Here is a 13,011-nt window from a genome sequence, read left to right on the forward strand (position 1 = left end):
GTTGTTGATGTGAAAATCGCTACCCAAAGAGTTGAGGTTGACAAGCAGCCCGTGTGGCTGAGCAGCTCCACAACGCGGAGTTTCGGGGCTTTCTCGTCCGTCCGCGTGCAGGTGCCATTATAAGTCTATCGCTTTGGGGGCGAAGTTTCCAGCATCGATCTTCTGGTTAGGCTGGATGGGATGATGGTTGCGTGCGTCAAGTTGAGGTGCATGGTTCCCGAGACCGTCGGAGTGCGGCGAGCTGACGGCCTGGCGGACGTTCCCAGTGCCCCAGCTTTTGAAGAATTGCGCACTCGTGTCTCTGCGGAGACGGATTTCGGATGGTCGCTGGATGAGATGGACGGCGCATCAAGGCGCCTTTGGGGATGCGTAGTGGGAAGGAAGGGACGCGGTTGCGCTCGGAGTCAAGGAAGGCGCGGGGCACGTGAGCGTCACCCTCAGCAATTAGCAACCCTGTTTTCGGAGCGACCGTAAGTATTGCGCAGCAATCATTCAATTCCACAAAGAAAGATAACTCCGAGGTCAGTCAAAATAATGAAACGTAAAAGTACGATAAGTGCAGACACTCACACATTACCACGCTTGAGTATGAAGTCATTGCAGCTCGCAGTCTGACGTAAGATCACTTGAGCAGGAATCGCATCTCGTTTCTTTCTTTCTTACTATTCAGATTGCTCCGAGTGTTTTGATAAATCTAATCAATGAAGGATATACAGAAGTATAGAAAACGGACAGGAAGCAGTACCTAATTGATGAACCTTGAGTTTGACCCAGATACCAAACGCCGCATTTTCGTCGGTTGAAGGAGAGAAAATACCCTGCTGCAGAGGAGACTGAACTCTTTCAGACACGGTTGCTACGCATACCTGCCCCGTCTCCTTTGGTTTTGATTTCTCGGGACACCACAATGTCTCTCTGCCTCCTCGCTCTGAAAGCAGGCTTGACAATATCGACGTCCACCCCCAATTCCGGTGGCTCTGGTTCCTCAAAAATAGTTGAAAGGTACACAGAATCATCGCTGTCCGTCATCGATGGCGTGGACTCCCAGGAGCCCTTGCGGTGGATGGTGTGGCTCCCTGAGCCGCCGTGTGATGAGCTAGATTCGTCGTCGTCGGATCTCGATTGGGTAGGGGTTCCAGAAGGATATGTGTCGCGGACGTTATAAAGTTGAGATCCTGGACCGATTACTTCGGGGCCATTCGTACCCGCGTAGGCCCGAGCGATGGATGCGACTATAGAATCATGGTCGTCCTTATGCTGCGCTGGGCGCACATCGGGTCTACAGCTGTCCGAGTAACTTGGCTCCAAGTCCAGGACATAGTCGCTGGGAGACTGGAATTCGTGATAAAGGTTGAGCACCTCGTCGATCGAAGGTATGGTGTAGGTGCTCATGTGATTCAAAATGTGTGGGTAACGCATGCCTATGGGACAGTTAGCTTGTCCCACTCGCCGATACAGATTGTGATGAAGGCAAAGGTTACAGAGGAAGTGGGTAAAGGGAATATGCACGGGTAAGGGATGCTCGCGGAACTGAGAATCCGCTGGCATGTAGGTTGACCTTTGGTGCAGTGCATGAAAGTCTCGCAGGCATACCTCTAATGTCTCCTCTGACAGTGGACACGACAACATCATCCTCGGCGCTTGTTGCCATCGTGTTCCCTTTCCTGCGGGTCTCCCCCCAGGAACCGCTGCTTGTTGTCATCTCGATTGAAGTGGTAACTTCGGGAAGGCCTCCAGGTGTCGCGAACGAAGAGACAGAACAAATGAGTGTGTCTGCGCTGAAGAGTGAGCATTGGAGTGGGCAGGGAACTGTCTGCTTATAATCCGGGGGCCCCAAGGCTTTGCCCCAGCCTGAAGGGCGGGAAACTGGCTGACTGTAAGCTGAAACACATCTCACTGCAGGGAACAGCGAACTGTGGTAGAGGCAGAGTTAGTTGGGTTGATCTCGAATAGGATAACATGGCTGTTCCCCGATGTTACCCTTTCGCTGGGTCGCATTCATCTGTTGCTGTTGGCGCTTTCTCCATACTACACAACGAGTAGACTGGGACCGGTCCCTTGACTAGACTTCTATCTATATTCAGAGACAAGGCAGGCAAACGTGTTGGGCAGATGCGCAAGGCTTTGTGTGGAGCCTGCGGGTACGGATCGGCGGAGCTCCAACGGTAGGAGAAGAGTTGGGGGCTATTCGATGGGGAAGCCACTGTTGGCCGCAAACGGTCAAAAGCAAACGTGGGGACCCCGTTTTGTCTTCTGAAACGGCAGAAGAGGAACTGATGTGTCGTGCAGGAGGCATCTGGAGCGGGGGTCGAGGTTGGCAGCAGGCTGAGTCACCAAATGTAAATTGCGCCTGCCTTGATCGCCCGCTTCGGGTCCGAGGTGCAGAAATTGGCATGCAATGGTCTTCGATCGCGAGGCATCGAGGACGAGAAGATGAAATTCCGGCAAAGCAGCGGCAGCGGTCGACTAAACTGAGGCTTGCTGCCAACCACGGACCGTCTCGCCGGAGCAGGGAGCAGGGTGCAGGGCGCGGCCACAGCAGTTCGTCGAAGCGCCAGAGCACACGGAGCGGCGATTGCTGCTATTCTGGTGGGCAGAGTGAGCAGGATCTGGCCGGAGATGCGATGGGGCCATGTTGGAGCCGCTGCGCCACGACGCCACGCGAGTAATAGTGCAAGTGCATGCACCACGGCAAGAGACGGATGGACGGCGCGGTGTCAGTGACAAGTCGGCTGGCGATGGAGCCAACGTGGGGAAGCAGCGACGTGTTTGACGGGCGTCAGACGATGCCGGGCGCCGATCGGAGGGTTTGGTGCAACGGCGCGGTTTGCGTGGAGACACGGCGAGTCGGTCGCTGATAAGAAGGTTGCGCAAGGACATGTGAGAGCGGGCGCGTCTGACGCGATAGGCAGCAGGCAGCGCCGGAGAAGTGGCCGGTGGCCGGCGCCGATGGTGTTGGGAATCGGGGCGAGCGGAGCGGGCTGGGAAGAGGCTGGCAGGCTGGCAGCAGTCGCTTGGAGCTCACCTGAAGCAAGCACCCCAGACGTTAAGCTGCGCGTCACCGCGGCTGCCAGCTTCTTCAACATTTTGATTCTCGCGCTCTCCGGCTCTCTACACCCTCGCACCGCGCCGCTCGATTGACACTGCACGCGCCCCAAGCTCGCCGTGCTACCGGTAGCGCCTGCCAGCGCTCACGCTCCGCCGCGCCGCGACTCAGCCAGCCAGCCGTGCTGCGCGATTGACCGTCGATTCCTGCCGCCTCGCCCGCAGCCAGCTCAGCGCATCCCTCGCAGCCTGCCGGACCGACCCCGCCGCGCGCGCCCTGCCCACAATGGGCTCCTACACATTCAGATGGTACGCGAAATTGCCCTCGTTTCGCGCGCCAAACCCAGCTGATCTCCGAGTCTAGGGAGGGCCCCGCCAGCGACGTCTATGTCACCGGCACCTTCGATGACTGGGCGAAGAGCGTGCAGCTGGACCACAAGGATGGTCGTTTCGAGAAGACGGTCCAGCTCCCCGAGAATGACGACAAGGTGCTTTATAAGGTCAGTCCCACCCGGTGCGCCCGAGTCCCACCGTGCCGTGCGCACTCCAAATCCCCGCCGCCTGCAAACCGGATTTCGTCACCTGGTCAACGCACACACCGCTTACCGCTCCACCCACAGTTTGTCGTCGACGGCAATTGGACCACCAGCACACAGGCCCCTCAGGAAGACGACGGCCACGGCATCTACAACAACGTCCTCCTCCCCGCCGATATTTTCTCCTCCCCATCCGCTCACATCATGTCTTCCGCCGCCCCCGACTCCACCACTGCCCAGCTTGCCGCCGACGAGCCCAAGGAGACGCCCAGGGCCGAGGACGTTCCCGGTGCCTTCATCGAGACCCCCGCCAATGAGCTGAACGCCTTTTCCGTGAGCCCTATTCCCGCCTCCAATGGCGATGCGAACCCCGTGAAGCTTGCCCCCGGCGAGCCCGTCCCCGACCCGAGCACCCTGCACTCCAACACCGTCGACTCGACCGTTCAGGACGACGAGGAGCTCAAGGCCCAGGATGAGCAGAAGGAGCAGGCTTTCGGCGTGAACCCGCTGCCTGCCACCAACACTGCCGGCAACCCCATCAGCCTGGCGCCTGGCGAGAAGGTTCCCGAGCCCGAGTCCATCTCCGCAAACAACGTCCACAGCAACGTCACGCTGGACAAGGAGTCGTATGAGAAGGGCGCTTCGCTTCCGCCGCAGCTTGGCCCCGTCGTCACTCCTGAGGCCGAGCGTGGCGCCGCCATGTTCGACATCCCCGGCATCACCTCCACCACCATCCCCGAGTCCAGTCTCCCCATTGGATCTGGCCCGAGCGCAACTGAGGCCGATCCTGGTGTGACTGTTCAGTCTGCGCACCCGGAGAGCACCACCGCTACTCTCGCTGGCCAGGTTCCCAAGGAACCGCGCAGTGTGCCCGATGTCGTTTCGGAGAGTCAGGCTGACGCCGGAGTTGCACCCGAAGCCTCCGCAAACCCCATCGCTGTCGACGAGAAGGCTGAGACAGAGCAGGAGCTTCTTGAGAAGGTTCCTGAGCAGCCTGCTACCTCTGAGAACTCGCCCGCTGCCAACGTTGCTGGCGCTGTCGCTGGTGGTGTTGCGACTGCCGGCACCATCGCACTTGGTGCCGCCGTCATGGCGAAGGATAAGGCCTCGGAAGCTATTGGCGCTGCCACCACGAGCGAGCCGGGTCCTGAAGAGGTGCCCAAGGTCGTTACCGACTCCATTGAGGATGCGCACGCCAGCCCCGAGGCAGCTGCGAACCCTGAGGCGGTCGCCGACAAGGCTGAGATGGAAGATGAGCTGCTGAACAAGGTCGCTGAGTCGAACGCCACGGGCCAGACCGCCGAGGAGAAGGATGTCCCCGCTACGGTTTTCAGCTCCATTGAGCAGTCTGGACAGAGCCCCGAGGCTGCCGCGAACCCCGAGGCCGTGGCTGACAAGGCTGAGATGGAAGAGGAGCTTCTCAAGAAGGTCCCTGAGAGCGAAGCCAACGGTACTGCTTCCACCAGTGCCGTCCCTGATGTGGTCAAGGAGTCCATCGCCCAGGCTGATGCGAGCCCTGAAGCCGCCACCAACCCTGAGGCCATCGAGGCTAAGTCCGCTGTTGAGAGCGAGCTGAAGCAGGAGGTCCAGAAGACGGACGAAATCGCCGATGTTGCGCCCACCGAGAGTGCCGCTCTGTCCGCCACGGCTCCTGCTGCTACGACCGAGGCCGAGAATGATCTTAGCCCCAAGGCGCTGTCTCCGGATGAGCCTCTGAAGTCGTCCAGCGAGCCCTCGGTCCCCGAGACCTCCCTCACCGTTCCTCCGGGATCTGATCAGAAGGTCAACGAGATTCCTGGCGACCTTAATGCTTCTGCCGACAAGCCTGCGCGGCCCGAGGTGAGCCGCGATGTCAGCCCCACGGGCGACGTTGCCGCTCCCACCACTACCGAGCAGACCGAACCCACCGTCACCACCGGCACCGAAACTACCACTGCCCCCGCAACCTCGGAGGCCAATGCTGCGCCTGCTGGTCCCACCACCACTGAGCAGACTGAGCCCACCGTTACTACCGGCCCCGAGACTACTACTGCGCCTGCAACTTCGGAAGCCACGGAGAACGACCAGAAGCCTCCGGCCACTCCCGCCAAGTCCGAGAAGGACAAGACCATTCCTGACACACCCGCCTCCTCCGGGTCTGACAAGAAGGCCAAGAGGCGCAGCTTCTGGGGCAAGCTGAAGGACAAGTTCACTGGTGGCGCTCACAAGGAGCAGCATCAGCAGCAGCAGCAGCAACAGCAGCAGTCGCAGCCGCAGCAGCCGCAGCAGGCGTCTTCCTAAGTTGGCTTAGAGTTCGATATCTCAGGTCCGAGGTGACGACTCGACCTAACGGCGTGCAGTTAGAAAGAAAAAAAAAATGCGGGAAAAAGAGTGCCAATCGTCGAAGCGATTCAGTGGATACCTACCCGCGAGCATGAGCAACTTGGTTGCCATTTTGATATCGGAATGATGATGAAGTGTGGTGGGGATTCTCTAGGTTTAATGGCAATGGCAGTCGGGCTGACAGTAGGAATGTTTGGTTGGCGACGGGAGGTCTTCTGCATTTCTTGGTTTGTAGCCCGTCCTTTTTTTACTGCGTGTGTAGCATTTCGTCCACACCTCTCTTAGCTTGTTTCCTATTGGCAGTTTTCTCTTGTTGTTTGTTGATATACCTCTCGTACGTACCCCAGGGTACCTATAATCAGTTCGCTTTCCTGAGTCAATTGGCGCTCATGGTTCTTGTCTGATTGTTTTGTATCTGCTTGAATACCTTCTCGTTCGCCTCAAAGCAGCTTCGCTCGTTGGCCTATCACACGGTGCTTTAGACCGTCCTTCCGTCATAATGCACTGCTTGGCTGTCATATCGTCTACTCGTCGCATCTCGTCCTTCTTGTCGACCTTCCTTTAGCAAGTCTCCACAGTCGTGACAGCGTTTCGGCGAAACTGCTTCTGCGTTTCTGAGAATCCCGTCTTTTGCGCCCTTGGGGCTTTTACAATCGATCGATTTGCATAGGAAACCTACTGAGTGGAAATCGACGTGTTCAACCGATGTCGTTTGCAATGACCATCCCGAAGGACATGACATGCGCGGCTTCTGAGCATCTCATGTGCCGCTGCGTCCATCGTGATTTCCGATGCGGGTCAGGTCGCATGAGAGCCTTCAACAGCAGCTGCTGCCCAGGCGTCCACGCCTGTATTTATATATAGGTCTCCTCCAGTAACCATTTCACTCCCTCAAAGAGCACGAAACAGATCCTCTGGATTTACTTTTCATGTCTGGAGAAATGTCCCGAGGTAACGATGTCACTTTTTGGGAGGCATGGCAAGTGTCTCAATAGTAATGCTAATTGCGATGGCGTTGTGCAGCGCATCGGTGACGTCCAAGTTCGACTTCTGCTGCTGAAGCGCAGCATTTGCTACAAATGATGCAGAATGGCATTGACAGAAAAAAAAAAAAAAAAGCGGCCATTTACTCTGCAGCTTAGAATCTTCGTGACTACGAGGTTCTGAGAGGGGCTCACGGAAGTGTAGAACGTACTTAACCATGTCGAAGTGCTCACAAAATACGAGACTTTGGCTCCAGAACCGTTCAGACTATGGATCTTTAAATGTGTAACGAAGTCAACGGGGATGCCTAGAACAAGCGTCCAAGCACGGGGCTCATGGATCTTTCGGAAAAGTGGCCAGGTGATGCATACATGCCTCGATTCACGTCGGTCCGCTGATTCGCCATGCTTGTTGGGACGGGCAATTTCTTGACATAAAGCGAAGTGGTTCCACGGCCAGACTACACTTCACACTCTGCTATAGGCCTCGATGGTTTACACAGTGGAAGGTTTTTCCTTACTGGGTTTCTTGTCTCTCTTTGGCGGCACCTTGAGCATATCAGGGAGCCTTTCCGTGACTCCTGACTCCTGTTGGCCAGACGCCCACTCGATTCTCATCGATCCTCTCCAAATGACAACGACGACCAGCATCTCCACATGATGATGGTGTGCATCTTGAAGATGGTCTGGCTACTTCCTTCAGATCTAAGCAGTTTTCATAAATCAGCGCTGCTCCTGCTGATACATGTGCGGGGGGCTGTTTCCTGCCGGACCCGAAGTAACTTCATGAACTCCTGGCTGCTGGCAGTAGCGACCAGAGTTGACCCCATCCGTTGCTGTGAAGGCATGGAAACATGGGTCATTGTGGAGGATGATGAGCCGCAAACGAAGCTTTATGTAGTTCACTGTCGGTGAGCGTAGAAGGGGGTTTTTTTTCTTCCGGAGGGGGATCATGTGAGCGTTATGGCACTCGCCCCGCTTCCCAACCAACAAAAGCCTGCAATTGATCCTGAAGTGGAAACTTGGATTCCAACTTCAAGCGGAGTTTTGATCCAAAGAGAAGAAAGAGAGTACGAGGATATCGACTAAGAGTACTGGGGACTTGAGTACAGGCCTTCTCCCAGCCGGACCGTCGATGATGATGATGCAATACACCAAAAGTGATCAATGCCGAAGCACAAGTTTGCTACATGTTGCAGCAGAACCACGCCATCCCGCTCCTGTCAAAACGCACGGGAAGGTAGCCACCTGAAAGTCCATAGTACTAGCTCCCACGGGCGCGAGAGTGAGTACCTTTGGCGGGCGTGGGTACAATACTATGAATGTTCAATTTCTCAAACCACGGCCTACATGTAAGGTATAGCTTTTAAAGGGGTACCAAAGCAGAGAACGACTTCCCGTCAGCGGCAGTCTCTTCCCCCCGCCACCCGAGCGATCGAGCTGAAAGCACGAGCACCCGCTGATCTGCGAGGGCGGTGGCTCACCATGGCAGCTGATCGAACGCATGTCTGTCTGGTGGCAAGCCTACGTCATGGGCCATCGGGGGCATTATGAGGGTCTTTCATTACTTTAAAACCGGGGACTCTATCCGCTCCTCCGACCATCAGGAACTGGACCTGGCAACTCTTACCAATACCAATTCCAAAAGTTCACTTCTTTGGGCTTTGCTTGACAACAACACTTAGCAACAACACTTTCCGGCCGTCCCGGCTTCCAGCGACTACAGCCAATCTGGCCCTCGAGCTACTTTGCTGCCTGTGAGCCCCGATGATAAACACCATCAGTCGTCCATGATGAAAACAAACAGCAAGGCAAGCCGGCGAACAGCCATTGTTGTACCAAAATGCTGCATACCATTAATCCTTTGCCGATTACCCTAGACCAGGCACTCCGCGAGATGTAGACTCTGTGGGCGGGGAACGCGAGACCGGAGTATCAGACAGTTTTTCGGTTCTCCAACCATGTACAGTCCTCTCCACATCTCGATGACCGACACAACCGCCGAAAGAGACACACACAAACAATCGGGGTCCTTTTAAACCCACCTCCATCCACCACACCTAGCCAAAGACCCGCACGCGCAGCTGCCCTGGCCCTGGCCATGGCCCGGCCTTGTGCGGAAAACTCACGCCAACATACTCGCCCGGCGGGACTGTGTGGAAGAATCCCGTCACGTATTTATACTGATGACGCAAGGCCGAATTCATGAAGGCTGGAGAACTTCGGCATTCTTCTTTTGTGATGAGGAGCACGCGATGGGTCCAAAACCTCTCTTGCTAAATGTGATTCATGTTTGTGGCAACGCCAGTGAGAAGGCCAGTTGAAACAGACCGCAAGATGGGTCGTCGTTCCCGTTGTCATCCGTAGAGACGCCACACACATGTCTGACGGGCTAGTTATATGAAGCAATCAATTTCGTACCTCCTACAGTCACATGTACATACAGTCCCATCCCCGTCGTCCTCGTCAAACCACTTGTCGTGTACAATTTTCCTAAACAGTATATATCGCAATAGGGATATCGCAAACGACAATACCTAACTGATCAAAGAAACAAAACACAACCTAACGAGTGACCTACCCATCAAACCCTCACCAGCACGCCGCTGCAGCTACAGCAGCGTCCTCTCCCGGTACTGCTTGGCACCGACCGCAACTGTTCACAGACGGTGTCAGCTAAACAAAATTCTCAAGCTGCGGAGAACAAACATCGGCGTCAGCCAGAAAGGTTCCACTTACCAAGAAGCACGAGCAGCCACCTCACGAGGCCACTTCCCTTACCTTTCGCGCCCAGACCCACGATGGCGAGGAGCCAGTTGGTCTTTGCGTTTCCGTTGCGGTCGAAGTTGGGCTTGAGCTCGCTCATCTGCTTGTACTGCTTCTGCTTCGCGGCCGTGTACGGCGGGTAGCGGACGGCGAGGAGGGACTCCATCCAGCCGGGAGTCGTCGTCACGGAGCGGCGGTGGGTGAAGGAGTCGAAGGAGGCGCGGCCGCGGTAGGCGCCCTGCCCGCTGGTGCCGACGCCACCGAACGCGAGCGTGGGGATCGAGGCGTGGAAGAAGCCGCTAAAGCAGGGTGTAAGCAAATATAGGGACTACGCTGTCGAGAATGAAAACCTACTCGTTGACTGAGGCACCACCGGAACGAGTCTCGTTGAGGACTGTTTTTTTTTACTCATGTCAGAACTGTCCATGCGGGTGAAGCGCGCATTCACTTACCCCTCTCCGTCTCCTTCTTGGTGCCGAACGGATAGATACCAAGCGGAGTATCATGGACCTCGTTCGCAATCTTAATGGCCTCGTCGAGGTCCTTGACGGGCAGAACGGGGATCAAAGGGCCGAAGCTCTCCTCCGCAATCAAGGCGTCGTTCTGGCTCTCGACCTGCACAACGGTGGGCTCGAAGAACAGATCGGACTCGTCCATGGTGCCGCCCATCAGGATCTTGCCACTGCTCTCGTCGAGCATCTTCCTCAGCCTCTTGAACTGCCTCTCGTTCACGATGTGGCTGTAGTCGGGGCTCTTGCGCGCGCCCTGCGGGAAGAACTCGTCGTACGCCGTCCGCAGCTCGGCGAGCAGCGCGGGCAGCACCTCCTGGTCTACCATAATGTAGTTTTGGCTGACGCAGACCTGGCCGGCATTGTGCAGCTTCGCCCACAGCAGCCGGCGCGCCGCCAGCCTGGGGTCGGCGTTCTTGGTGACGATGGCCGGGTTCTTGCCGCCCAGCTCCAGCGTCACGGGCGTGAGCGTCTCGGCCGCCTTCTTCGCGATGATGGTGCCCACGCCGATGCCGCCCGTGTAGAAGATCTTGTCCCACTTTTGGTCGAGGAGCGCCGTGGTCTCGGCGACGCCGCCCTGGACGACGGTGTAGGCGGTGGAATCGAGCGACTCGCGGAACACCTTCTCCAGGACGGCGGCGGCGGCGGGGGCATTTTCGCTGGGCTTGAGAACCACGGTACAGCCGGCGGCGATGGCACCGATGACGGGTCCAAGGGAAAGCTGGATGGGGAAGTTGTAGGCGCTGTACCCCGCATCAGCATCCTGTCTGTCACAGGAAAATGTATCCAAGAACTCACCCAATGACCAGGACGGTGCCCAATGGCTCCTTCCTGATGTGCGGCGCAAGGAGCTTGTTCACGAGAGGGATGTCGGGTGCCTTCTCGTCCTTGACCCATTGCGGCAGGCTGTTCTGGACGAAGACAATGTCGTTCAGGGCCCAGCCGTACTCGGCCAGGTACGTCTCGAAGGAGGACTTGTTCAAGTCGCTCTTGCAGGCCTCAAGGATGAGCTGCTCGTTGTCCTTCAGCCTGCAGCGCGCGAGCGGGTCAGCCAAAGGCGCGGGAGTCGCGGAGGTGAAGGGCGCATTTACCCCCAGTACAGCTTGCGCAGCTGCTTCAATCTGTACTCGACATTCCGCGTCTTCTGGGTGCTGAAGGTGGTGCGGAGAAGGTTGACGGTCGCGGGGATGGCCTCGACGGGCGTGTATTGGAGCTCCGGGAGCTTCGACATGGCGGGCGAGGTACAAAAATCGCAGGGATGTGAGGGGTGCGGAGGAGAGGCAGAAGGGGCGGAGTCAGCTCCTTTTAGAGAGATTTTGAATTTTGGCCCCACTGCGGCTGTGATAAGAGAGAGCAGCGGCGTGGATGTGAAGCTGACGAGCTTGGCCGTCTGAGCGCTTGCGCCTCGGCCCAGCGCACGCCTTCCCCATCCGTGCACCCCTCGGATTTGCGGTTGGCCCGCTTCACTCCATTGTATCTCGCCTTACGTACGGTAACGGCTTTAGCACCGAATGCTATGGATGAGAACCCATGAAACACTCTCGGGGCTCTCAAAAAGCCCCACCGTTGCGCCAACTGGATGAGAAGAGAAATTTCGAGTGCTCAGTATTCCTCCGCTCCTTTCGCCATTTACCATGACACTATGTCCAGTACATCCATGATACAGGAGCTATTGTACAGATATCAATTAACAATCCATTAGACGGAAATTCGTCCCGCATGCATCAATCCGTGATTTTCTTCAGTTCTTCGTCTCCTCCTTGTGCTCCAGCTCCGCAGAGGTAAACGGCTTCGACACCAGAGGGCTCTCCTCCGCCACGAGCGCCTCTTCTCGCTGGGGGCCGCCAAAGGCCACCTCGCCAGAAGTGAAGTCCTCGTCGCTGACCGTCTCCAACCTCTGGATCTCCCTCCGCAGGTAGCTCACTACGGTAGCAAGCCCAGAGGCGTTGATCTCCTCGGCCTTCCAGAGATTCCTCCACAGCGCCGCCGCCAGCATGGCATCCCCCTTCACCAGACCCTCGTCGTACGCGGCCATGACGCCGCGCCACTGGATGAACAGGTCCTGCAGGTACCTGTTGCGGATGCCTCGCGCCTGCATGTTGTGGTGTACGACCATGCGGTTCTCCGCCTCGTAGAAGAAGTGGTCGAGCAGGTGCTGGTGCCACGCCGGCGCGTGCTCCTCGGGGAACATGCGGATCCGCGTCGTCAGGGCGTACATGTGGAGAAACGTTATCTGCGCCCAGGTGTTGAACGTCGGCGTAAGACCCAGTCCTGCAGAATCCCCAAAACACATCAGCAAATCGTCCCCTCGGAGGTTATCCGTAGCAACAACAACAGCAACATACCTTCATACCACCACCCCTCCCCCACGCCCAAATCCTCGCCCTTGGCCGTCTTCGGCGCCTCGCCGTCCGCGTCCTTGTCGACCCGGTAGTCGGCCTGCCGCGCGCACTCGCGGAACAGCAGCTCGGTCCCGCCGTACGCGACGTACGTCTCGGTGCTGCCGCCGGCGCGGCGGTGCAGGCCCTGCGCGATGGCCCGGCTCATGGCCGCGTGCGAGGGCCCCCCCGCCGACGCGCTGGCGTACGCGTTGCCCGGGGCCGTGCGGCGGTCCTGCTGCGCGCGGAGAGGGTCGTCGTTCTCGAGCGCGGCGGGCGATGTGGGAGCGTCTTCGGCGGGCATGTGCGGGGGCGCGTCCCATTTTTGTTGCGCGGCGCGGGAGGCGCGGGAGGCGAGGGAGGAGGAGCGGCGGAGGGAGGAGAAGGAGGAGGAGGGGGGTGCTGCGGTGCTTCGGCGCGTGGTAGTCTGCGAGTGGGGGTTGTTGTTCAGGACGGGCGTTCTTGTGAGCAA

At 57.6% G+C, this 13,011-nt stretch overlaps 3 protein-coding genes across 3 annotated transcripts; 1 reads left to right on the top strand and 2 right to left on the bottom strand.

Annotated features, from left to right (window-relative positions):
* Window positions 1–3,331: 3,331 nt before the first annotated feature.
* Window positions 3,332–5,861, top strand: CRP1 (Cruciform DNA binding protein; the record flags this gene model as incomplete). Its single annotated transcript, XM_066776948.1, has 3 exons — window positions 3,332–3,354; window positions 3,410–3,545; window positions 3,666–5,861. The coding sequence occupies 3 exons, from the start codon at window positions 3,332–3,334 to the stop codon at window positions 5,859–5,861; spliced, it is 2,355 nt and encodes a 784-aa protein (XP_066632790.1).
* Window positions 5,862–9,602: 3,741 nt separating this feature from the next.
* On the bottom strand, window positions 9,603–11,392 carry HFD1 (Hexadecenal dehydrogenase; the record flags this gene model as incomplete). The annotated part of the gene is made up of 5 exons (XM_066776949.1): window positions 9,603–9,951; window positions 10,007–10,046; window positions 10,105–10,904; window positions 10,960–11,190; window positions 11,253–11,392. The coding sequence occupies 5 exons, from the start codon at window positions 11,390–11,392 to the stop codon at window positions 9,603–9,605; spliced, it is 1,560 nt and encodes a 519-aa protein (XP_066632791.1).
* A 510-nt stretch (window positions 11,393–11,902) lies between these two features.
* Window positions 11,903–12,708, bottom strand: cbp3 (Serine carboxypeptidase 3; the record flags this gene model as incomplete). Its single annotated transcript, XM_066776950.1, has 2 exons — window positions 11,903–12,432; window positions 12,507–12,708. The coding sequence occupies 2 exons, from the start codon at window positions 12,706–12,708 to the stop codon at window positions 11,903–11,905; spliced, it is 732 nt and encodes a 243-aa protein (XP_066632792.1).
* Between the last annotated feature and the right edge of the window lie 303 nt (window positions 12,709–13,011).

The sequence above is a fragment of the Diplodia seriata genome (assembly GCF_021436955.1).
Source record: "Diplodia seriata strain FDS-637 chromosome Unknown scaffold_5, whole genome shotgun sequence".
NCBI classification, from domain to species: Eukaryota; Fungi; Ascomycota; class Dothideomycetes; order Botryosphaeriales; family Botryosphaeriaceae; genus Diplodia; species Diplodia seriata.